The 25,502-nt window shown below is 37.7% G+C and overlaps 1 protein-coding gene across 2 annotated transcripts; it reads right to left on the bottom strand.

Annotated features, from left to right (window-relative positions):
• Positions 1–1,334: 1,334 nt before the first annotated feature.
• LOC120005283 lies at positions 1,335–6,575 on the bottom strand. 2 transcript variants are annotated; one of them, XR_005469765.1, is made up of 13 exons: positions 6,454–6,575; positions 5,335–6,182; positions 4,558–4,670; positions 4,339–4,458; positions 4,102–4,189; positions 3,842–3,933; positions 3,666–3,770; positions 3,164–3,273; positions 2,686–2,773; positions 2,555–2,590; positions 2,346–2,440; positions 1,858–2,025; positions 1,335–1,586 (listed from the first exon to the last, which is right to left on the bottom strand). XR_005469765.1 is itself a non-coding variant. In XM_038854841.1 (12 exons), exons 2-11 carry the CDS (start codon positions 6,080–6,082, stop codon positions 2,357–2,359), a joined length of 1,584 nt encoding a protein of 527 aa, XP_038710769.1. In that variant the 5' UTR covers positions 6,083–6,182; positions 6,454–6,575; the 3' UTR covers positions 1,616–2,025; positions 2,346–2,356. The 2 variants fall into 2 exon arrangements, 1 of the variants encoding a protein (XP_038710769.1); XM_038854841.1 differs by lacking the exon at positions 1,335–1,586 and having other exon boundaries at positions 1,616–2,025.
• Positions 6,576–25,502: the final 18,927 nt, after the last annotated feature.

The following is a 25,502-nucleotide window of genomic DNA, read 5'->3' as shown; positions in this document are numbered from 1 at the left end:
TCAAGCTTTGTGGTTGAGGAAACTGATGGAAGATGTAGGACATAAACAAGAGGAAGCTACTGTAATCTACTATGACAACAAATCGGCAATAGCAATTGCTAAGAATCCTGTGCAACATGGCAGAACCAAGCACATGAATGTTAGATTTCATGCCATTAGAGAGGTTGAAAGAAATGGTGAAGTGTTATTGATGTATTGCAAATCAGAAGATCAGTGGGCAGATATTCTTACTAAAGCTCTTCCAAAAGCAAGGTTTGAATTTTTGAGAACTCAGATGGGAGTGACCAGGAATTGCCTTAAGGAGGAGTATTAGAGTCTGTAAGGTTTATTTCTGGTGGCTGGTTTAGTTTGGTTTGCATGGTTATTGTGGTACAAGTTATTATGTCTATTTTGGTGTTAGTGTTATTAAGTCTAGCTTGGTCAATGTCGGTTTACAACTTTGACCAAGGTTAATTTACTGTGGTTACTTTATGTGGCTGTAATGTAGTCTAAAATAGAGGCGTAAGGACTTTTTGGTTGCATAAATATCATGCAAGACAGACTGTAATGTATATAGATCTGTTTATGGTGGATGTTGATATTTGTTCTTAGGATTTTCTTTTGCTTCTAACTCAAGGCATAGAAGTCCATAATTGACAGCCTTGTAACAAAGGAGACTAGAGAGAAACTCACACTCGAATCCCAAGAACAACCCCCATCCAGAGCCATCACCCATCGTATCTACCTCCTCTACTTGGCCTATAGAGCCACCAAGCAACATACTAAACTTTGAGTTATCGCCAAGAGAAGCAAGTTATGGATTTGCACCCAAAATAATTCCTCAGAACAATTGGGGCTCCTCATTTAGGTTCCCTTTTAGGGTGTTTTCGGGCCATTTGGTTTTAGGTTTGTTTCCTTGGGTTGTTTGTTGAGGATGCGGCCCAGGGAAGGGGGATGGATGCAGGTGGTGGAGGAGGAGTTGTCGACGAGAGTGAGGAGGGAAGAGAGGAGGTAGAGTTAGGGTTTAATTGTAGAGCTTTATCAATGTTGATTTTATTTTGAGGTTGGAGAGATAATTTTAGCTATTCTATCAAATAGGTGTATAGAATTGATTTTGCATTTGGATAAAAAAAATTAATTAGTTATTTTCCACTTTGTATTTAAATGTCAACATGCCACATCAAATTGTTGACTACCCTAAATTCCCATAAGCTGCCCGAGTGACCAGTGTGAAACAATTTTTTTTTTTTTTTTTAGTTACTCAGATTATTGATAGACAAGACCCACAATTCACAAACACCCATAACTCCTCTATCCATCCATCCCAAATAAAATTCATACCCAATTCGTCGAACATGGGTTGGCTGAAAGACCAGGAAAGTCGCAACCAATCTTCCAGTGGAAATCGAATTGGTGCTCTGCCACTGAAGACAGAGCTTGTTACCTGCTCAATCTTATTAACTGTTTTTCTATGGAACAGGAAATATAAACAGAAAAAACAGCAGGTCCACACTTGATATTTCTCCTCTGCTGTCCTCCACTCTTACATGTACGTATGCGCACAGGAAAAAAGCACAATAATCAGCTTTACAAAGTTCAAACCATGCCTGTTTTCGAAGAACAAAAAAATTTAAAACAAAAATGAAAGACCATCAATTAACAAATAAAAGAAATCGTTTTCATCATAATTTTTTTTTCCTGGCTCCATGCTAGGATGCGTCATTCCCACTGGAACTACACGTTCCTCATCTATTTTGAATTTTCCCTTTAGATGGGAGTGGGTACCAAGAACATGTTACTTGTTAAATAGCATTCAGAAATGAAAAGTGCACGAAGGTGAATCGTGGGGGTTGGACCAACCAACAATCCTTCCCTTACAAAAAGTTTACAAAAGACTGTTGGATAAGCCTTGCCAAATGCCAATCACAGTGGGGGTGTAATTCCATTGCCTTCGACGTCCCGCCACTTTGTGAACGAAAAACTGTAACCCGACCAGCCATTTTGAGGATGAACAATAAAACACGTGCATCTGCAATGCTTTATATCCTACAGAGAAGGGAGGATAATAAACCATGTCACCGTAAACCCTGTTGCTTATTAGCTCAGATAGTTAATGGTAGAGGTGCGCCTTAAGAGTGATGAATAAAGGGAACAGATAAAGAGCAAAAACATATACAACCAAACAAGTAACCAATTATTCCAATAAAAACGACGTCCAGATATCCACGTTGAGATTAATACCGATCAGACAAGATGAGAATTTACCACTTTTAAAGTTCCTTTTTAATTAGGCCAGAAATTTAATTCTTAATGAATGGATAGATCCATGCTCAGCAAAAACTATCATGGATATGAAGAACACACACCTGACCGAGAATCAGAGCTTGGCAAACCGAGCTATCTTACCCAGCACTGTTCTTAAACATTGGATACCTGCTCCAGACTTTGAGCTGACCATCATCTAAGGTAAATCACAAAGTAGATAATGTAGACACGTAAGTTACTTCGAAGAATTAATTTTTTAATATGATAAAAGAAAACAATTGATCAGTCACATAAAGATGCCCCTTCATACCACGGGTTGAACAGCAGACTTGTTAGCCTTGAGGGTCTGCAAAAACACCAAGTTGTATTCAGAAAATCATTAGTTAATGAGAAATTTTGAATGCTCAAATACAGAAAATGGCCTTCATTGGCAAAATTTACCTCTTCAATTTGCATTGCACGCCGTGCCACATCCATTGGGAAGACCATGTCCGTCTTGGTTAACATAATCTGGTACTTAGTCTGAGATCTGTCAGTTAAATAACGTCATTCAACTTGTGTACGTACCATTCTCTTGGCATCATTATTATTTCTCAACACACATATAGTAGAAAAAACTCTGAAGGTAAAATAATAATACCAAATTATAGATCACACAGCCTAATTCACCATTATAACAGTCATGGGAAAAAACAAGTTTCATGAAAGATCAAACTACAGGACAGCATAGTTCCCAGAACTCCGATCATTTTTATTTGTTTAGTTTATAGAATTTGTTTCATGAACCACTTCACATCACTTCTGAGGCTCATACTAAGTGACATGCAACGCAACAGTGCATGGCTAGCATTACATCAAACTGAGTCCTATAATTCAATAATGGTTCAAAAAAATCACTTTACAATTATGCAACACGTACCTTTCCATCAGATCAACAAGTTCGTGATCTCTTGGCTTCATACCCCATTTTGTATCAATAAGAAGGCATACCCGTTTTAGACCAACTCTTGTCGAGACATACTCCTTCACCTACAAATTTAAATTTTGACAGTTAACTGGCACATACTAATCAAGCAAGAAATAACTAGTACCGATATTGTCATTCTGCGAATCTGCAGTAATAATACTGCTATTATCATTTCATACTGCTATAATGAAATGCTCCTGAATTAAGAGTGCAGGTACAAAACTTGAGTAACCAACTCTCTAAGAGTTCTTCTAAGGAAGGAAGAGCTTGCTAAATGTGTACAAGGGGAAGCCGTGTGCGGTGAAAATCCATGCATGCTCTGGGGAGGGATTTTAAAACATGAAAAAGAAAAATTCCAACAGGTCATGAAAATCTGAAACTGAAGCATGCCATTCACAGTGGTCAACTATGACACAGCCAAGAAAACAGCAAACATAATGTTTTGCATACTCACAAGCTCTTCCCAGGCATCCTTAACTTCCTCTTTTGCATAAGCAAATCCATATCCAGGCAGATCAACCAAGCAGAGTTTTGATCCCAGATTAAAGAAATTAATACTCTGCAGAAGAACCATTATTATTACTATGCATAGGGAAATTGTAACAGCAGCTTTTGAGAAATTAATAACACCTGTGTGAGGCCAGGCTTATCCGAAGTCCGTACAACACCCCATTGTCTGGTGAGTGAATTTAATAGTGATGACTTCCCAACATTTGACCTCCCTGAAAAAGACAATAAAATGAAGGAATTGTTGTTATCATAAAATTTCTCAAGAAAAGATCAACAATCAAATACTTCACTCATAAAACAATGACTTCTTTTAATTTAAAGAAAGTTATTTTTTGGAGGGTGTGGGGGAGGCAATGGTGCTAAACAAGTAGAATGTCTACCTGCAAAGGCAATCTCTGGAAGATCAAGAGGTGGGAATGACGACGATACCTTTGCAGCAGCAAAAAATGTCAACTTATTCCTAAAAATCTGTTTAAAGAAGTTAGCACTGGTCGGGATCATACACAAAGCTATAATAGAATCATCAGAAAAGAAATGTGAATAACATATTGAGTGTGTATCTCCAAACACAAGAAACGAGAAAATAGTAAACCAATATGCACACGACACAAGCATACATTTTCCTCAATTCGCTCTCTCTCAGAGCTTGTAGAGAAGGGAATATTATCTAAAGGTGCAGAGAGTTCGACATTGTAGCCAGCCCTTCTGAGCTCGATCAAGCGTCTACGTCCTAACAACTGTCAATAAAATAATGCATAGTTACAATACAGGAAATTACAATCCAGAGAAATAATTGAATATGAAACTCTAATGACTGCCCATTTCATACAAATTACATTATCTTCCACAAAAGACTGGATTGAGGGACTGGGTTTTATTGCACGAAATTGCGCATTCTTTGACATTTCAGCATTTTTCTCTGAATCTCTTTTCTTATCTTTGAGACCTTCTGAAACACAAAGAAAGATCTATCAGATTTATGCACTAAACTAATTATTAAAAGGAGGAAGCGATTTAAAGATGACATGTTAAGTCATCTCAAAGGAAGACCCCAACAATTCAAGGAATAAGAGAAAGCTACATTGATGATTACAGAAAAATACCAAGCAATTCCAGGATAGGATACAAAGAACTCAACAGATACGCTTGCTGCGCAATGCCTAGTTTACTGATGTTCTGAACTGACCAAAACCCACTTCCCCGACCTCTTTACTACTAGGCATATCTATATCAAGAATTCAACCAGACATGTGAGACATATCAATGCCCACTACAAAAACTCATTCTTTAGACAACAAAGAAAAGGAACAGATTCATCATATGATAATTTCTTATGCAACTGAAGATGCTGAAGAGAAGCCTCCAACGGAAGCCTTCGTGCAAAAGACTATTAACTGTCAACAAAACATGCAAACTAACAGGAAAACTAGTGATCAGAGTTAAACATCACAAAGCCTTAACCAAACACAGTTGATGTCTATGGTATATAACCCCAAGGCGGAACAGCAAAGAATATATGTTGATCAATCTACAACCGAAAACCAAGTATTAAATAAGACGATCATATATTAAACACAAAAAAAAAAAGAAGAGAAAGATGCTAAGTTACCAACCATTCATAAGAATGCCATCATCGAGCCGTTTATTTGAAATATCATTTGGATCTATCCGAATCACCCGCTTGCTCTTCTTTGGCTGAACATCTAGATCCTCCTTATCATCATCTGCAAAGCCCCTCTTATCCCGAGCTTTTCTCATGACAGAGGGAGAAGGTTGTACTTCAGCACAGTTGCTTTGACTTTGATTCAACGTCTTATCTGAGTTTGATTTTATTCTTGTGTCTTTCTTCAATGAAGCACTATCAAAGCCAGCTATTTTATTCACCTTGTTTGCCTTGGTCCTCCCTTTACCGTCAGATACTTCCACACTTTCCAAAGCATCCGTTATTCTATGTGAAGAGCGTTTGATCTCAGAAGTAGCTTTTCTCAACCTATTCGAAACCCACATTGAGCGAACGGATTTGTCACTGATGCTCCCTCCACTTCCATCAAATTTGACCTGATTCTGTTTTTTCGAAGACAAATTCTTCCTGCTAAGTGATTTTGCATTCTCATGTAATAATATACCCTCATGGATAACTTGGTCAGCATAACTTGTCTTCTTTCTCCTATCAAAGTTCGAAGAGACGTCTACCTTACTTCGCTTCGAATTCAACTTCCCACCATTTCCTCTCTTCAAAGATGTATCATCATCCAATCTCCTTGGAGATTTCTTAATTCCTCCCGTAGAATGCCTAGAATTTCCAACTGAAATCTTGAGTTTTTTAGTAAGCCTATGCCTTAAGTTTGCCTCTGTAGACATTGCTTAAATGCCCCAAAAGAACAAAACTAGCAAACAAAGACAACCCAAACACTTCCCTAACCACAAAAGCTAACACTTGAGACCAATTTTAAGACGCAACCTGGAAAGTTCCAAAATTTAAAGTGGTTAACCAAAACCCAGTTAGAAAGATGAGCGCGCTATTGAGCAAGTAACATAAATGATTCAACAATTAATTTACCCAAAAGCATATCATTTTGCATTCAAAACGCACCCATCACAGGTAGTTTGAACACTATGTTAGCAGAAAAGGCATAGACAAAGAGAGAGGATTTAACAAAAAGTGTGAGGACTTTTAAGGTGAAACTTACGTTCTTCGAAAACCTAGAAGCGTTAAAGGCGAAGGAGCATACCTTTCCTGTGCCGTCGGTGGCTGGTTTTCCACCATTTACCGCGCCGGTTTTATGCCCTATTCTCTCCTCTCCTAGCTAGCGATGCAATAACAAGCGAGAAACCAAAGAAACGTTAACGTGGGCCTACATGGGATGCTTTCAGGGGATTTGTTTCTCTGAAACTAAAAGAGGCCCACTATGCAATACAATTATGGGCCCTTCTTTTAGCCCTCTTTACAAAACCCAAAGCAAATAGATAAGCCCTCTGGTTCTCGTCCGTTATTGAGGGGGTGTTCATCGGGCAGGCTCCTGGGTTATTGGTCCATGTTGGGCCCGGTCTGGTAATTTTTAATAGGGCTGTTATTGGTACGGTTACCGTTACCAAACACGGAAAACCGTTACCATACCAATTCTTTCGGTAACTCAAAAAATGTTACCGTTACCGTTACCGAAAGAGTCGGTATACCGATGGTCGGTATACCGATCGATCGGTAAAGGTAAGTCGGTAATTGGTAAATTTACCAATTTTTAAAACCTATTTAAAAAAGAGAAGAAAAAAAATGCATCAAGTAGCATTGTGCTTAATAGTCATTGTATGAGAATACAACATTTTCATCTTGCCTACAATACCAATAATAAAAATTATAGATTAGTGAGAATGATCATTGTGCTACATGTAAATAAGAGAAAAGACCTATCAATCGGAGAAAAAAAGAAAGGAGAATTCACATAACATTATTCCAACAATCTATAACGGAAAATCTTTCATTTCATTAATTTCTAATATTTTTAGTATCCGAAGTGTTTTAAACTCCACAGCAGGAAAGCTAGAAGAAACAAGATAAATAAAGATAAAATAACATGATGGAAAGTGAGAAGAAAAACATGTAATCAATACCAATAAAGCATTTTGTTATGTAACAAACACTGCTTTAAAGTTAATGAAATTGCTACGAGTGATATATAAATGATAACCCTAAAAATAATCAATGGTCTAGATTAAATTAGATCAATCTAATGGTCATAATTAAATAAAACTAAAACTAAAAATAATATTAATATATATTTAATATATATGTCGGTAATCGGGAAATTTACCAGTTTTGAACTTTGCTTACCGTTACCGTTACCGAAATCATCGGTAAATTTACCGTACCGAACAATTGGTAACGGTATACCAGTCTTCTGCTATTTTCGGTAACCAATTCGTCGGTAATGGTATACCAATGGATAATTTACCATACCAGTAACAGCCCTAATTTTTAAGAGGACTGTGGCCCGTCACTCCGGGTTTTCAGGTTTCGAACCACCGAGCTCTCGGGTTATCGGGTTCAAGGTGGATTACACTCGGTTGCCCAGTTTTAATAACTTTTTAAAATTATGATCAACGGGCATTTTGCTTTTAAAACCTGTTTCACTTGGTTTCTCTTCTTATTTTTTTGGTGTGGGACTAAGATAATATTTTTATGATAATGTTTAACACCCCCAAAATTTAACCCCCAAAAGTCACTCATTTAATGTGGAGTGTTGGATGTGAAGTGAGCCCTACATGTGTGTTTTTAATCAATGACTATTTTAATGTCACATAGATTTTGGGGACTTTTGGAGATTAAATTTTGGGAGTCTCTAGCATTATCCTATTTTTATCTCTTCGTTCTTCATGATCTCAGGATTCATTGGTTGCGCTTCGGCTCTTACCAGCACCTCGCGTTTAGGCCTAGCAAGGATTGAGGGGCCAGTTGTTCGATTGTTTCCTCTCTCGATTCTTGGCTTGCTATAGCTGAATCCAGCAACTATTGTACGCGCAATTGACGCCATTGAAATGAATCTATACAAAAACCTGTTGACATTCCTATTTGTGTTCAAAGGAAAAAAGAAGTGAGTCAAACATGTCTTTGGGCCCGTGGAGGATTGAGAATAATCATGATGTTGAACTTGTCTCGAGCACATGATGATGGTGATGGAAGCTAGGGATGGCAACGGGGCGGGGGCGGGTATGCCCGACCTGGACCCAGACCCGACAGGGAGAATTCAATTTTTTTTATATTTAAATTAGTATTTAGAAAATTAGAGTGTAAAGATTATCAAAATAGTATGTTTGAATATTTAATTTGTCATAAACTTTAAAAAGAAATTATACAAATATATACATCGTAGTATAAAGTATTTAACTATTTATACTATATAATGAGTAGGGTTTACTTAGAGTCTATGACTACATAGGGTTTAGAATTTAGGGTTACGTGTATGATTATAATGATCCAAATTAAAAAAAAATATAATTTTGGTTTTGTTATTTACTTAGGGTTTAGGGTTTAGGAAGTAGGGTTTTGGGTTTATATGATTATAAATTTATAATGATCAAATGTTTTAGTAAAAAATATATTTGAGTTAATGAATTGAAATGAAGTATTGAGTATGTAGTTATATATAATATGGACTAGGAGAGCATATCATATATTTCATTATGAAAAATATAAGAAGATAAGTATACTAAATACAAATTAATATTCCTATATAGTATATCTATGTACAATATATTGTATAATATATATGATATATCTATATAAGTATATATTTATTTATTAAAGTATTAAGATTTAGGGTTTAGGTTTAGGTTTAGGGTTTAAAGATCTTAAACCCTAAATATATTATATAATATATATGATATATCTATAGAAATATATATATTTATTTATTGAAGTATTAAGGTTTAGGGGTTTACGATTTAGAGTTTAAAGACCCTAAACCCTAAACATATTATATAATATATATGATATATATATAAATATATATTTATTTATTAAAGTATTAAGTTCGGGTCGGGTTCGGGGCCAGATATGGCATTACCATACCCTACCCGTCCCCACAACACTGCATTCGGGTGACACCTGAACCCATACCCGAACCCGAAATTTCGGGTCGGGTCCCCTCGGGTACGCGAACCCGCGGGGCAGATTGCCATCCCTAATGGAAGCCATAGATTAAATTGTATTTATTCACAGGCCCAATACAAACTTATCCCGTACTAAAATACCCATTTAGAGAAGAAGTGCACTCTCCATAAGCAAAGAAGTACACCCAAATGATATAGAAGCTTTAGCTTTTAGTATCCCACATCGAAAAAAACAAAGAGATGATAATGGGAAACAAGCTTTAAAATCATAAAGGTTCAAAGGAGAATATTAGTAGTTGGGCCTTGTAATATTTTATGATCGGGTTATAAGGTGTCCAATAATCCGAAAATTATAAAAACCTTTACCGAAGACCTGACCCTACTATAAACTTATTGGGTCGGGTTTAACCCGGCCCAATAAGATAGATATCGGGCTTGCCCGATAAGGCTTAGGTTGGTCCATGTTTGGAGGCCCGATGTACACCCCTAGAAAAGTGGAGTAGAGGAAAAGAAAGATCTTACCCTATTATAAATTTATTGGGTCGGGTCTGACCCGGACCAATAAAATAGATATCAGGCTTGTCCAATAAGGCTTAGGTCGGTCCATGTTTGGAGGCCCGATGTACAGCCCTAGAAAGTGGAGTAGAGGAAAAGAAAGAAAATAGGAAGAAATAAGGAGAATAATGGGAAAAACAGGTTTTGTGATGTTTTTTAAACGAGAAGTGCAACCACAAAAGTACATAGAGGAGGGGAGACCTAAACAAAGGGGCGCACGGTAGAGAAGTGAAGAAGGAAGAAGAAAGGGATTTCGATAATCGAGTTTCAGGATTCTTGTGTTTTCTTTACTAGATTTATATGGGTTCAATCATATGTATTTTCTTGTGTGAATCTATAAAGAGGAACTAAATCTTTTGTTAGGGGAATGATGTAGCCTTTTTTATTGTGCTTAATAATATTGGTTTGATCAATTATTGATATATTTTATGTATACTGGTTTGATCTATTATTGATTTCTTTTATGTTATGTCAAGTGTTGATTGTTGTGCTAATTGATGATTGAACTATGATGCTTAGCTACCATCTAGGTTTGATTGTTCTGATGCAATTCGCAGTAGACATCATGCTCAAATTGGGAATAGCTTCTTTCCATTTAACACCATGATTGCCTAGGCACAGACGTCATATGCTAGGATTCACGTGATTGCAATATAAGTTGTCATTGATCTAATTGCGTTCTTGTTTGTTAAACTAGTCTAAACGCCATGGATAGTTACAAATTAAGAATAGACGTAGTAAGTTAGAAGTCATGACTACTACATGCATCAGGAGACTTGATCTTTGACATATATGAAGGAATTGATAATTGACAAGTAAAGAATTTAGTACAATAAAGATGGTGAAACCCTAGTACTTCCACCAATTTGATTTCTCTTTGAAATTTTCTCATAATTTCCCCTTTAATTTTGCTCTTTTAAATTTTTGAATTTGCAACCATAAACAATATTCTATGTTTATTCTACGATAATTGTAGTTAATTTTAGAATTAAGATAGATTAATATCCAATCCCTACAGGTATGATACTCGTATTTACTGAGCTATACTATTATTGATTCGTGTACTTACGAGTATAATTAGAGTTTGGAATCACTATAATTTTTGTGGTTCGAAATCTCACATCACCTGCATTCTTCAGGCCGAATGACATTACTACCCACTCAAAAGCTCCAAGCATGCCTCAACACCAGAATGTAGTTTTGGGTGTATCATCTTTAGAAGTTCCACAATCACAATCACTTGTTGCACAGTCATCACAGAGAAGTAATACAAATTCATTCTCATAAGCAACATCTCACTCTAAGCCTAAGGTAACAAATATGTGGGATATAGTTTGCGATTGAACTGAATATGCCACTTCTCTATCTAGATCGGGGGTAGATAAGTAGTTGGTAGATGATCGCGAGACACCCACAGAGGAATTTGATTTATTAAATTTTTGAAAAGTGATGGAGAGCAGATTTTTCGATTTTTGTCTCAATTGCACGTGATATATTTTCTACCCCTCTTCTACTGTTGCTTTAGAATATGCTTTTAGTACTGATGGTCATGTGATTACAGATCGTCGTAATTGTTTGATGCCAAGAACTGTTGAAGCACTCTTACGTACGCACACAAAGTTGGCTGATAATGTTATTTCAATTGATGCTGATGAGATGATTCTTGATGAAAATGTTGCTGAAGAAGTGGATAGGATTGCTGAAATGCACTTATTTGTCTCATTATGTTGTTTTTAATACTAAACCATTTTTCTCATAATTAGACTGTGGATAAGGACCTCCTAGTGCTATTATAGACTCCTCAAGTGCAAGTGTTTGTAATGTTGGGGAAGGTTAAAGGTATGACATGGTATGTTTGGACTAGTAGTCACTATCTAGCATCTAATGACTTTAACAAGTTCTTAGATTGACTTATGTATGGCCATTCATTTTGCAAATGGTGCTGCAACCTGCAGGTAATGAATCAATATGTTTCTAGGACTGTTGATGTAAATTATCGACAATCGAATTGTTAAGAGTGAGTGGGTAAATATAAAAAAAAACAGAGAGATTTTACGTGGTTCGGCTTTGAGCCTAGGTCCACGGTGTAGAACGATATGATATTTTATTTATCACTTGTGATTACAGAGTGAGTAAGAAATCAAAGTCTTCCCCTCCCACCCTCCCTCTCCCACTCTCTTAATGAACTCCTTTTATGCTTTCCTTGAGTAGTTACCAGCAGTTGTGGCAGTTAGAGAAGTTCATAGCAGTTTGGAGGAGTTTATGACAGTTTGGAGTAGTTTGCAGCAGTTTCGGCTGTTACCATTTAACGAAGAACTGCCTTATCTTCGGCTTCGTCCCTTAGTTATTGGTTTGGCCTCATTGGTATTGGCTTTGTATTGCCTTTTTAAGACCAAGTCCTTTTTGGACTGTATGTTCTGATATGATTGTTGTTGGACTTCATGGCCCTAGCCTCTGTTGGGCTTTTTATGTTGTTGGGCTTCGGGGCCCTAGCCTCTGCTGAGCTTTTATGTATTTGTATTGGGTTGAACAGGAGCCATAATTTGTTGAGGTTGATTTTGACCCCTACACTTTGCCCCCTATTTTTAAGTTTGATTTAAACTTAAAAATATTTTGTTTGGGGTTGCGTCTTCTTTAAAGCTCTTCGTCTCTTCACCTCTGTTTGCAATTTCGACTGTTGAAGTTTTTTTGCAATTGCAATTTCAGAATAATGAGAGTAACAATGAAAATATCTCTGTCAAAATAAAGCATAAATACTTCATACATGGAAATAAATATACAATGGTATAACTCTTAACGAGCTCAAGTGCGAATAACATCATTTATGATATTCATTGCATTCCCAACATGGGCTGCAAGATCTAAAAGGGATTCTTGTAATCGATAAACATCCAGATTTCGAGAATGGCCCAAAGCGTTATCACGAACTCTGCTCAACGCATCTCTGGCTGCTCTAAGCACGTCCGTATAAGATTGGTTTCGTTCATACTCTTTTGCAGATTTCTTTCGGCCTCCTCCAGGAGTCCTTTTAAGCCTTCGACGGAATTTTGAGGGTTTTCCTCATACAACTCTTCAGACACTACAAATATTTCAACGACTGAATCGTCTGGTTCGTCGTTGATTCGAGATGTGGAACCTTGCTGATACGGGACTACGAAGAGGATTCGCAATCTCGTATTGAAGATAGAATGGAAACTACAAACGATTGGGTCGACAAGAAAAATAACTTGATTTTGTCGAAGAAGTCCTCCGGATACAGAACTCACCACCGAATGATTCGACACAAACTCAAGGATCTAGTGACGAATGGATTCGATACAGAAACACCACGAGTCCACGCTCACTATCTAGCCTAATCGTTGATACAGAAGCACCACAACGATAAAAACTAGGTTTTTGGAAGTTTTCACAACCAAGGAAGAGAAAGCCTCTCAATTTTTATTAAGTACCAGAATTCTAAATCCCATACAAACTAGGGCCTTTAAATAGTTGCGAAATAAATCCCCACACATTAGTTTTAGGAAAACCTATTAAAAAAAACAACAAATATACCAAAATTCGTGCTAGCTAAAAAAAAGGAAACAAACTCGAAATAAAATAGGACGCAACATGACAAAGTCAATCGTCGGCTGATTTGGCTAGAGCTACCAAAGTTTTCCTCGAGCTAAAACACACAGTTCTCACATGAGCTGCTACTGACGCAAATTTGGCTCGAGCTACCAAAGTTTGCCTCGAGCTAAAACACGCAATTCTCACATGAGCTGCAACTGATACAAAACTCACCACCGAATGATTCGACACAAACTCAAGGATCTAGTGACGAATGGATTCAATACAGAAACACCACGAGTCCACGCTCATTATCTAGCCTAATCGTTGATACAGAAGCACCACAACGATAAAAACTAGGTTTTTGGAAGTTTTCACAACCAAGGAAGCGAAAGCCTCTCAATTTTTATTAAGTACCAGAATTCTAAATCCCATACAAACTAGGGCGTTTAAATAGTTACGAAATAAATCCCCACACATTAGGTTTAGGAAAACCTATTAAAAAAAACAACAAAAATACCAAAATTCGTGCTAGCTAAAAAAAAGGAAAGAAACTCGAAATAAAATAGGACGCAACATGACAAAGTCAATCGTCGACTGATTTGGCTTGAGCTACCAAAGTTTGCCTCGAGCTAAAACACACAGTTCTCACATGAGCTGCTACTGACGCAAATTTCGCTAGAGCTACCAAAGTTTGCCTCGAGCTAAAACACGCAATTCTCACATGAGCTACTACTGATGCAAAACTTTGTTATGGATCCGACGTCCGCGTCATTCTCCTCCACTTGAAAAAAAACTCACCCTCAAGTTATGATTTGACTAAAAAGAGTTGTCTTCTCCATGATACTCAAAGAGAGTCGATCCTTTGAAGTCTTCGAGTCCATTGGTTGAATTTGTATTCTTCCATCCCAAAGAAACAAATATTTCGAATAACACAATTTGTACAATATACTCACGAACTCAACAAATTCCATAAAATTTGGATGATCCAAATTTGTAGTTCTCAACATCAACTCCTTGACAATCTCTAATATTGAGGCGCTAATAATGAAATTAGAATCCTCAACCCCAATAAAATCAACATGTTGCATCTCACACTTTGTTGCCAATTTTATAGAATTTTGAGACTGGTGAATAATATGGTCTTCAATTGAACCTGCATCTTCAATCACAACAATTTTGTCATTATGGTGCATAAGTTCTTCTCTAACTTCTTCTTCCGAATACTCTACATAAGCCGTCTCCTCCCCCTCTAGGATAGTAACCACTCGTCGATTTGGGCAATCCGACGTAATCTGCCCAAATCCTTGGCACTTGAAATACTTCATTCCCTCCGGCTTATTGATAGGCCTTTGGAAAGTGTTAGAGGAATTAGCTTGTTCTCTTGGGACCTCCACCTTTTTAGAAGTACTTGGAGGTGTAGTGTTGCTAGAAGAATTTGTTGTCGATCTAGAATTGGATGGTTTATAAGGTGTTTGATATCCGGGTTTGTGACCCCTTTGTTTTTCTACCTTAATAGCCAACCTCTTCACCTCAGTGTATGTCCAATAAGGTTGAAGTACCATCGCATCCACAATCTCAACCCTCAACCCCTTCAAATACCTCGCAATTGTTTGCTCATCCGGTTCGGATATGTCACACTTGAGCATGAGATGATCAAACTCCCTTGTAAAATCTGCCACAGACTTCTCCCTTTGCCTCAAGTCATACAACTGCAAATAATTGTTGTGCATGTATTCTTCACTCAAGAACATCTGTTTCATAACACTCTTCATCTTTTCCCATGTCCGGATTCGCTCCTTCCCTTGCTTACGGCGATCTCTCTTCACATTCTTCCACCAAATTGAGTCATAACCTTTCAATCGGATGGCCATAATTTTTACTTTCTTCTCTTCGGCATACTCTTTGTAGTCAAATATGTGCTCCACTGTATGCAACCAATCAAGGAAGAAATCACAGTCAAGCCTTCCATCAAATTCGGGAAGCTCAATTTTTACGATATCAAAATCCTTCCGCCTACGATCATAATCAAAATCAGGATCGGGTTCGTCAAAATCCTCCTCTTCACTAGAAGAATTTTCAAACCCCCTTCATGGCCCCCTAGGCCTAAACCTAGCCGGTCGCTCCTCCTCAAAATGGGGTTGTTGGTTTACTCATCTCATTGGTTGTGGAGCCGGCGCGCGGGCTGTCCTCAACACAACCAACTCCCTCCATAATTCTTCAATCTTAGCTCTTAAGGCGGCTTCGTTATTTCCTTGCGCCTCATGTACAACATTCCTTGGATTAGCAGCTGGATCATCCTTCTTGTCTTCGGCCATGGTTCTTAGTTCTACGCGAACAAGTCTCTTACTATTAGTTTCTCTTCTCCACATAAACAACCTGAGCAGCTTAGATACCAAGATGATACGGGACTATGAAGAGGATTTGCAATCTCATATTTAAGATAGAATAGAAACTACAAACAATTGGGTCGACAAGAAAAATAACTTGATTTTGTCGAAGAAGTCCTCCGGATACAGAACTCACCACCGAATGATTCGACACAAACTCAAGAATCTAGTGATGAATGGATTCGATACAGAAACACCACGAGTCCACGCTCACTATCTAGCCTAATCGTTGATACAGAAGCACCGCAACGATAAAAACTAAGTTTTTGGAAGTTTTCACAATCAAGGAAGAGAAAGCCTCTCAATTTTTATTAAGTACCAGAATTCTAAATCCCATACAAACTAGGGCCTTTAAATAGTTGCGAAATAAATCCCCACACAGTAGGTTTAGGAAAATCTATTAAAAAAAACAACAAAAATTCCAAAATTCGTGCTAGCTAAAAAAAAGGAAACAAACTCGAAATAAAATAGGACGCAACATGACAAAGTCAATAGTCGGCTGATTTGGCTCGAGCTATCAAAGTTTGCCTCGAGCTAAAACACACAGTTCTCACATGAGCTGCTACTGACGCAAATTTGGCTCGAGCTACCAAAGTTTGCCTCAAGCTAAAACACGCAATTCTCACATGAGCTGCTACTGATGCAAAACTTTGTTATAGATCCGACATCTGCGTCACTTGCTCTTTGGTCCCTGCCTTTGAAGACGATGGATCTTCGTTTCTTGCCCTCTTTGAAGGAATTAGATTCTCTTTCTCATCCAATGCTCTTTTCGCAGGAGTTGAATCGGAAGAACTCATTGTGTCCGGTGTGAAGAGATTTTTTTGAAAGGAAGAAGGAATGTCCTCTCCTTCCTTCTTGAGGTGTATTTAAGGGTAAAGGAATCACGTTCAAAGAAGTAGTTATTTTCGAAGAACGTGGGGAAGCTAAACGGTTGCGCCGTTTTAAGAGACTGTAGTGTCTCTTCGTATTTTGGAATTTTGAAAATAAATGATTCAAATATCCCTTCTTTTATATCTGTGGTAAATTGTTTCTTTAAGAAAATAAAGTGAAATTTCACGTAAAGCTTTCGAAATAAAATTGAAGGAAGATAAATAAACAGGAATTTTAATCTATGGTATAAAGAACATTATCTATTCCATCTACAACAGATTTAAGTTGTACTGTGATCTCAGTGATCACTTCGTGCAACTTATCTGGATCATGACTACTTGCTTGTCTGCCCCATGACATATATCGGATGCCTTGGATGGCATACTTTGAGACCATGAGTTGTCTTCTATAGTCTTGAACTTTATCGGTTGTTTTCTCGAGTCTTCTTTTGGTTTCCTTCAAAGCTCCTTTTAGAGATTCGATGGTTTTCTGGTGATCGTCTTCATATACTTCTTCTCTTATAGGAGAGAGGTTGAATCTGGGATCATTTCCATTTTCGATCTCTTTAGAAGTAGAACCTTCATCAATTCTAGATTTCTTCGTGGGTGGATAGTTAGGAATATCCATCCTTCGAGATTTTTTGTGAAAAATGTTGTTTTCTCTCAATTCCTTCTTTTGCATATTTATACAAGTGGAATATGAAAGAAGTTATTGGAAGTTGTGATAAGTAGTGGGAAGATGGACAGTTATGGATTCAATCCATGTCTCTTTTCGAGGAGTTGGAATGCCTTTTGGTTTGCTCGAGGGTTAATTTATCAAAATTGATGCTAATTTATTGGAGTTGAATTATTTTTGGAACTTTGGGAAGCTTCGTCTTTCTCTAATAGAGCTTTTTCTTCCTCTAATAGAGTTTCGTCTTCTAACGAGGAGATTTTGCTTCATCTAAAGGTTTTATCTTTGACAGAAATTGAATATACTTGGAATCTAACGAGGAGATTCTTGGTTCGTCTAGGTGCTTTATCTTTGACAGAGTTCAAATAAACACGGAATAGTATTTGTAAAAGTTACTAAATAAACTGCTCAAGCCTTTAAGGTCTTGGCCATAAGGCATGATACATTCTAACTAGATTATTTTTCATAAAGAGATTGATGTTTTGTAAAGCTTGTCGCAGCTTTTGAGGATCTTCCTCCATGGCAGCGTATTCTGACATATCCCAAAGCCGATAAAGTGAACTTCCTGCCAAATTGTAGGCTCTGGTAAGTTCCATTATCCTTCGTTCTGCTTCATGGAGGTCTTTATCTAAACGTATCACCAGATCTTGCAGATCGGAGACATGTTGATAAGGATCATACCCATCAGGATAGAATTTCAATTGTTGAAGTTCTTCTGTAACTTCAGATGGTCCTTCAACTGACTTGGCTGGTGGTTTGGACATTATTTTCTGATATTCAGGCCTAATAGGAAGCTTGGAAGAACTCATGATTGTAGAAGGTTTTTGTTTGGAAGTGGTGTTTCTTTGGTTTTTCTTCAGTATATTTATAGGGAAAAGAGCGCAACTATAGAAGTTGAATCGTGCTTCGATTCTCACTAGTTGTTAGGGAGATGTGATAATGTAATGCCGCCTTTTACGCCATTTATAGAGAAGTTAGTTTTAATCGAACGGCTCTGATTAGTTCGGAGAAGAACGATTTCCGAGGAGTTTTAGAGTGTGTTTGGAAATAGTTTCCTTTTTTAGTTTCCAAAAAACATTTTGAAACAAGTTTTGAAAACAAATTTTGGTTTCAATTTTTGGCCCAATTTGTTGTGATTAAGGCCTATTATTGTTACCCAAGGCCCGTTCTCAAAAGGCCCATTATTGTTGAAACCATAAGATTCAAATACAGAGATATGGGTCATTTTGACCCGGTTCAAGTCAATGCCGGATCTCTGGCTTCCGGTGGCCGTTGTGACCGGTCAAGGCATGGAATGTGTAGTGCTCTGACCGAACAACCTTTCTGGTGTGGTGGTGACCATTGATGACTCAAATAACGTCCGGATCGGGCTTTTGAAGCTACGGTGGGTCTTGACCTTACGAGGGAATTTCCGGCGAGCATGGTCACTTTTAACGGCTGGTCTTGGTCGGAGATGGATGGTGGAAGTCCAGAGCTTCATTTCGGTGGTCCGGTGCTCCAAATCGGTGACCGGATGGTGATGTGCCATGGGAAGGTGGTGGTGCACGGGGGAGAGAGGAGAGGAGGAGAGAGAGGAGAGATGATGAAGATGATTGTATTTACAAAATTGCCATTGGTCTTTGACTTATTGACCAAAATTTTGCAAAACTTGATTTAATTGTTTTGGTTTTTTGCTTTTTAAAAACTAAAAGTAGTTTTCAATTTTTTGAAAACAAGATGGTAAAAACATGTGCCAAACAAATTTTCATACACATTTTTGTTTTTGAAAACAGAAAACTGTTTTCAAAACTACAACCAAACACACTCTTAACTTTTGAATTTTGAATTTACTATTTAGTCCTTGGGGGTTTTTTAATGGGTTACTGTAACCACCCACTATCTTAAAACTTCAAGAACACGATTCGACTTTCGATACGTTTCTTGACTTCTTCTTTTTCGAATTTTCAATCATGGCTTGGTTCGGTTCCTCCGAAGAATTTATTGATAGGTTTGAGAGAGAAAACGAGAGGGACGAATCTAATTTTGGTCCCTAGATTATTCTGAGTGAAAGTCAGGCTATTATAGATACTCAAGATGAGTTTCCTGAAGGTGATATATCTGAAAGAGAATTAGGAGATCAAACCGCTAGTCTTAGGGTTTCATCTTACTCTGAATCAGAAGGAGTATCGAGCAAAAAGGTGATTAGTCCCTCTAAGGTTAGCTTTTTGCCAACCACTTGTTCAAAGAGTAAGACTCAAAAGGTTGCTGAGGAAGATATAGTAATAGACAAGGATCCTGCTTTTGTGTTAACAGAAGAAGATTTTAGTAGCTATAGGGCCGAATTTGGAATTCCTCAAGAGATAGAAATGTGAATTCCTGCTCCTGGTGAATCAGCTTCGTATGAATTTCCAGGGTGGACTGTTGTGTATGTGTTAGCATTGAGATGTGGGTTGAAATTTCCCTTAGGACCTTTAGTCAGATCTGTGCTAAGATTTTTTGGAGTTGCCCCCAGTCAACTTATGCCTAATTCTTGGCGTATTTTGCTCTCTTTAGAAGCTTTGAGTGCAAAATACAGTCTTACTTTCGGTCTTCATGAATTTCTTGCTGCTTATTCTTGGCAAGAAAATAAAAAAGATGTAGGTAGATTTATGTTGTCGAAGAAAGATAAGGAAAATTTGATTGCTGGGACAACATCCAGTGATCATAACTGGCAAAAGAGATATTTTTTGGTGAAGAAGGAAACTCTTTCGGAAGATGATGATACTATCCCTATTTCTTGGAGTATTCAAGGTAAAATTAGTTAGATTTCTTTTATCTTCATTCAATCCTATTATGAATAATTGTCTTTTTATTGTAGGAAAATCTCCTAAGATAACCATTACTAAAGAAGCTCAGACGAATTGTCAATTGTTTTTGACGATTCCTCATTCTGAAAGAGATTGGAAATTTGTTTCAGCAAAGTATCTTTTTGGAAGTAAGTTGACAAAACGTTTATGTTTTTGGTTTTGTTTCGTGTTTCTAACGATTTCTTTTCTAATTTTTGACAGAATCTCATATGGCTCCAAGAGTAATCGTTCCTTTGACTCTTAAGGAGATTGCTGAAAAGAAGAAAGTCCAGAGAAGCTCTAAGGAGAAGAGGATGAAAAGGAAACATGAGTCTAGCCTGAGACTTCACAGTGAGCTAGGAACAATTGCTGAAGTAACTGAGGCTCCTGAAGTTCTTGAGAGAAATATTGATGATGATTCTACACTTATAAGGAAGAAAAAACTCAGTCTATCGTCTCCTTCTCTAGTAGATGAAAGTGCGGGATTGAGTAGGGAGGCTGATGACATTATTCAAGTTCCTGATGATGAGGTGATAGAGGAGACCATGAGAAGAGAAGGAAAAGATCCTGTTCATCCAGTTTCACCTCTGAGAGCTCTAATTGAAAAAGAGTTGATACTATCGGGTGCTGATCTTCCATCTAATCTCCCGATGAGGAGCTTCAAAATGTCGATCCCTAACATCCCCCTTTATTCAAGGCCTGCTGAGTTATTTCCTGATTTGTATAAATTGGCCTATCCCCTTGGTTTTACTCCTCCTAAATTGAACCTTGAGGATGCTTCTCTTTATAGCATTTCTCATGCTTTCAGGTATTTTCGAAACTCAATTTATTTTTATTTCAATGTTAAATTAAAAGTAACCTTCATCTTCTTCTTTCAGGCTTTGTCAGTTCAGCTTTACATTGATAAGGAAATCAAAAAATTAAAGGAGGAGATAAAGAGCCTTCGTTTTTCCAGCGGATTATTACAAGCTGATATTGAAAAAATTTCAAAGGCCGAAGAGCAAGAGAAAAAGTTAAGGATGGAGGCCGAAGCTCAATTGGAGAAAAGGAAGAGTGCAGGACATCAATCTTCGTTGCTTTGACCTTCGTCCAAACTCTGATATTTTATCCAATATGCTAACAGATCCTGCAATAATCAAGTATAGAACGATGGGGGTGATGTTTGTCAGGCACTTATATATGCTGAGCATATATATGTATATATTCAACTCGATTGAGAAAATATATACATTTCAGTGATTCATCATCCAGATCCCTATAAATTTTTTTTTTTAGGAAAGATATAACCTGAGATGCTTTGCATTCCAGCTGTTGTTAAGTATCTTCCCTTCTTTGGTTTGCAATCTGTAAGCACCATTACCGATAACATCTATGACTCTGTATGGTCCTTCCCATGTGGCCCCCAGTTTTTCAGAATTCAATTGCTGTGTGTTCTGGAAAACATTGCATAAAACCCAGTCACCAATGTTGAAAATTCTTGAGTTGACTATTTTGTTGTAATATTTTGCGATCCGATGCTTGTAGGCTGCTGTTCTAACAGATGAGTTGTTTCGTCATTCCTCGAGCATATCTAACTCTTCAATGAGGATGATATTATTCTCCTCATCTCGTTGCCATTCGAATCGTGCTGTTGGGAGGCCAACTTCAACTGGTAGCACTGTTTCAGTTCCATAAGTTAAAGAAAATGGAGTTTCACCCGTTGAAGTTCTTACTGTTGTTCGATATGACCACAGAACCCCTGGGAGTTCATCGACCCAGGCTCCCTTTGCATTTTCTAGTCTCTTTTTCAAAGTGTTGACTATCGTCTTGTTAGTAGCTTCTGCTTGACCATTCGATTGTGGATGTCTTGGCGATGCAAAACAGAGTTTTATTTTCCAGGTATTACAGAAGTCTTGGAGTTTATGACTGATGAATTGAGATCCATTATCGCAAATGATTTCATAAGGAACTCGAAATCTGCAAATGATGTTTCTCTAGATGAAACTTTTAACCTCTTTGTCCCGGACCTGTTTATACGCTTCAGCTTCCACCCATTTTGTGAAATAATCTGTTAAGATCAATAAGAAAACTCGTTGTCCTAAAGCTGGGGGAAACTTTCCAACGATATCCATTCCCCATCTCATGAAATGCCATGTTGATGAAATTGGGACCAGCTCCGTTGGGGGTTGATGTGGGATTGGTGAAAATCTTTGGCATTTATCACATTTAGCCACATATATGGCTGCATCGCCTTGAAGCGTAGGCCAATAATAACCAGTTTGCATGACTTTACTGGCTAAGCTTCGGCCACCTGAATGGTTTCCCAAACACCTTCATACAACTCTGCTAGGGCATATTGTGCTTCTTCTTGAGATAAACATCGTAGCAAGACTCCTCGATATGATCTTTTGTATAAAATACCATTAAGTATTGTATAACGAGATGCTTTACGTTGTAGTGCTCTGGCCTCATTCTTATCTTGTGGTAACACATCATCCTGCAAGTATTGTATGAATGATGTTCTCCAATCATCATCATCTTCAGTAATAACGAACGATTGTTCCACCATGGAATGTTTGTTTATTGCTGATGATTCCAAATAAATCAATGGGATGTTCAGAGTTGTTTGCACTTGGATTGTTGATCCCAAATTTGCCAGCGCATCTGCTTGTTGGTTCTCTTCTCTAGGGACTTGATTAATCTAGAATTCTTTGAATTCAAGTTGTAATTGTTGTACTAACTCCAGATAATCGTTCATTCTCTCATCTTTTGCCTGATATTCTCCATTCAATTGGTTAACGATCAATTGGGAATCCGAAGTCACGTGGACATGTTGAACTCTTATTTCTTTTGCTAATTTCAGTCATTCAATCAGAGGTTCATATTCTGCTTCATTGTTTGTAGCGTGAAATCCGCAATGTACAGCTTGAGGGAATTGATCTCCTTGTGGTGAGATTAAAATGATACCTAAGCCGCTTCCCTTTGCATTACTCGAACCATCAACAAATAATTGCCAAATAGCCTCATCGTCTTCATTGTTTTGACGCAATTCTTTGTGAGCATTATCCATCATTTCTGGACTAAATTCAGCAATGAAATCTGCTAGAATTTGGGCTTTGATTGTTGTTCGAGGTTGATATACGATATCATGCTCGGTCAATTCAATTGCCCACTTCGTTAATCGTCCGGACAATTCTGGCTTATGGAGTATCGTTTTGATCGGAAAGCTCGTCACTACCGTGATAGGATGACTTTGAAAATAAGGACGAAGCTTTCGTGCTGCAGTGATGAGTGCTAAAACGAGCTTTTCCATTAAAGGATACCTTGTCTCAGCATCTAGCAAACTTCGACTAACATAATATACTAGATGTTGCCGACTGTTTTCTTCTCTTAGCAGTACCGCACTAATTGCAAATTCAGAAACTACTAAATAAAGATAGAGTATCTCACCAGTTTTTGGCTTCGCGAGAATTGGAGGATTGGTCAGATATCCTTTCAATTTCTTTAATGCCGTCTCGCATTCTTCTGTCCATTCGAAGTTAGTTGATTTCTTCAAAGCTATAAATAGATGATGACATCTTTCGGAAGATTTGGAGATGAATCGATTTAGTGCTACAATCTTTCCTGCCAGTCGTTGTACATCTCGTATTTTTGTGGGAGAAGGAATATTAAGTATCGCTTGAATTTGATCAGGATTCACTTCAATACCCCTTTGAGTAACGATGAATCCCAAAAATTTTCCTGCTTTGACTCTGAAAACGCATTTGAGAGGATTTAACTTCATCTGATAAGCATCAAGAATTTCAAATGCTTGTTTGAGGTGTTCAACATGATCTTCGGCCTTGAGAGTCTTTACTAGCATATCATCGATATATACTTCCATCGTTTTTCCAAGCAAACTGGCGAGCATGCGATTTACTAGCCGTTGATATGTTGCTCCTGCATTCTTCAATCCAAACGGCATCACCTTATAACAATATGTGCCACGTTCGGTTATGAATACAGTTTTCTCTTCATCTTCTGGATGCATCAAGATTTGATTATATCCGGAGAATGCATCCATAAAGCTGAGTAATTCATGCCCTGCTGTTGCATCCACAAGTACATCAATATGAGGAAGTGGAAAAGAATCTTTTGGGCAGGCTTTATTCAGATCAGTGAAATCGATACAGACTCTTCTTTTTACCACGACCACATTTGCAAGCCAGTCTGGGTATTGGACTTCTCGAACAAATCCAATGTCTAACAGCTTTTGGACTTCATCATTGATGACTATATTTCTTTCTAGAGCGAACCTTCTTCTTTTTGTCTCATGGGAATAAAGTTATCATCGACTTGCAATAGATGAGTGATGACTTTCGGATCAATTCCAATCATATATGCGTGTGTCCAAGCAAAAGTATGTCTATGATTTTGTAGGAAATGAATTAGATTTTCCCGGAGTTGGTGATCCAGGTTTGCTCCAATCTGAATCATTTGTTCTGGGTACTCAGGATGAATGATGATTTCTTCTATCTCCTTTTTGGCCGGTTCTTCTTGATTGCTCAGAATCGGCCCTTGCTGTAATTGCAATAAAGCTTTGGTTTTTCCTTTCAACGCTTGTTCATAGCAACTCCTTGCCTGACGTTGATCCCCATAAATTTCTTGTATTCCATCTCTTGTTGGGAATCATATTACTTGATGATAAGTTGATGGCACAGCTCTCATTGCATGAATCCAAGGTCGTCCAAGTATTGCATTATATGGAGATTGACAATCTAATATATTAAATCGAACCTGGAGATTTATTCCTTTTGCGTATACTTGTAAAGGAATAGTGCCGATGGTGAATTGTTGTTCTCCGCTGAAGCCGATGAGTGGAATAGGACCTCTAACTATATCGGCTTCTGAAAGTCCCATTGCTTTAAGTGTGGACATGAATAGTAAATTTGTTGAACTGCCATCATCAATCATGATTCTTTTAACTTCGCAATTGGCAATTTGCAAAGTGATTACCAGGGCATCATCATGCGGATTTAGTAATCTCGTCATTTCATCGTCTGTGAAACTGATGACTTGTCTCGTAAATTGTACCATTGGCTTGTCATTCCATACCTCAGAATTTTCTGTCTGCTTGACATGTTTCTTTGCCGATGAGTGTGTAATTCAGCTAATTTCCGATCCACCAAATATCACGTTAATCGTCTTTTCTGGTGGAGGCGGTTTCTGTTTTTCTTCTTGTCTTTCAGCTTGGGTCATCGTTGCTTTCCCTCTTTCAGATAGTAAATCCCGAAGATAACCTTTCTTTAACAACTGGGTTACTTCTTTTTCGAGGGTAAAACAGTCATCTGTTGTATGCCCATAGTCGTTGTGAAA

Source organism: Tripterygium wilfordii, chromosome 2 (assembly GCF_013401445.1).
Source record: "Tripterygium wilfordii isolate XIE 37 chromosome 2, ASM1340144v1, whole genome shotgun sequence".
Taxonomy (NCBI): domain Eukaryota; kingdom Viridiplantae; phylum Streptophyta; class Magnoliopsida; order Celastrales; family Celastraceae; genus Tripterygium; species Tripterygium wilfordii.
The sequence above is the reverse complement of the archived record's forward strand: the minus strand, read 5'-3'. Positions and strand labels throughout refer to the sequence as shown.

Bases quoted from the DNA above. Each gene is read 5' to 3' on its own strand.
- LOC120005283 (XM_038854841.1), bottom strand. From the start codon at position 6,082: ATGTCTACAGAGGCAAACTTAAGGCATAGGCTTACTAAAAAACTCAAG. The intron at 3,771-3,841 runs GTGTTATTAATT...GTTCTTCTGCAG, and splicing joins ATAAGCCTGGCCTCACACAG to AGTATTAATTTCTTTAATCT. The intron at 2,441-2,554 runs GTATGAAGGGGC...GATTTACCTTAG, and splicing joins AGTCTGCTGTTCAACCCGTG to ATGATGGTCAGCTCAAAGTC.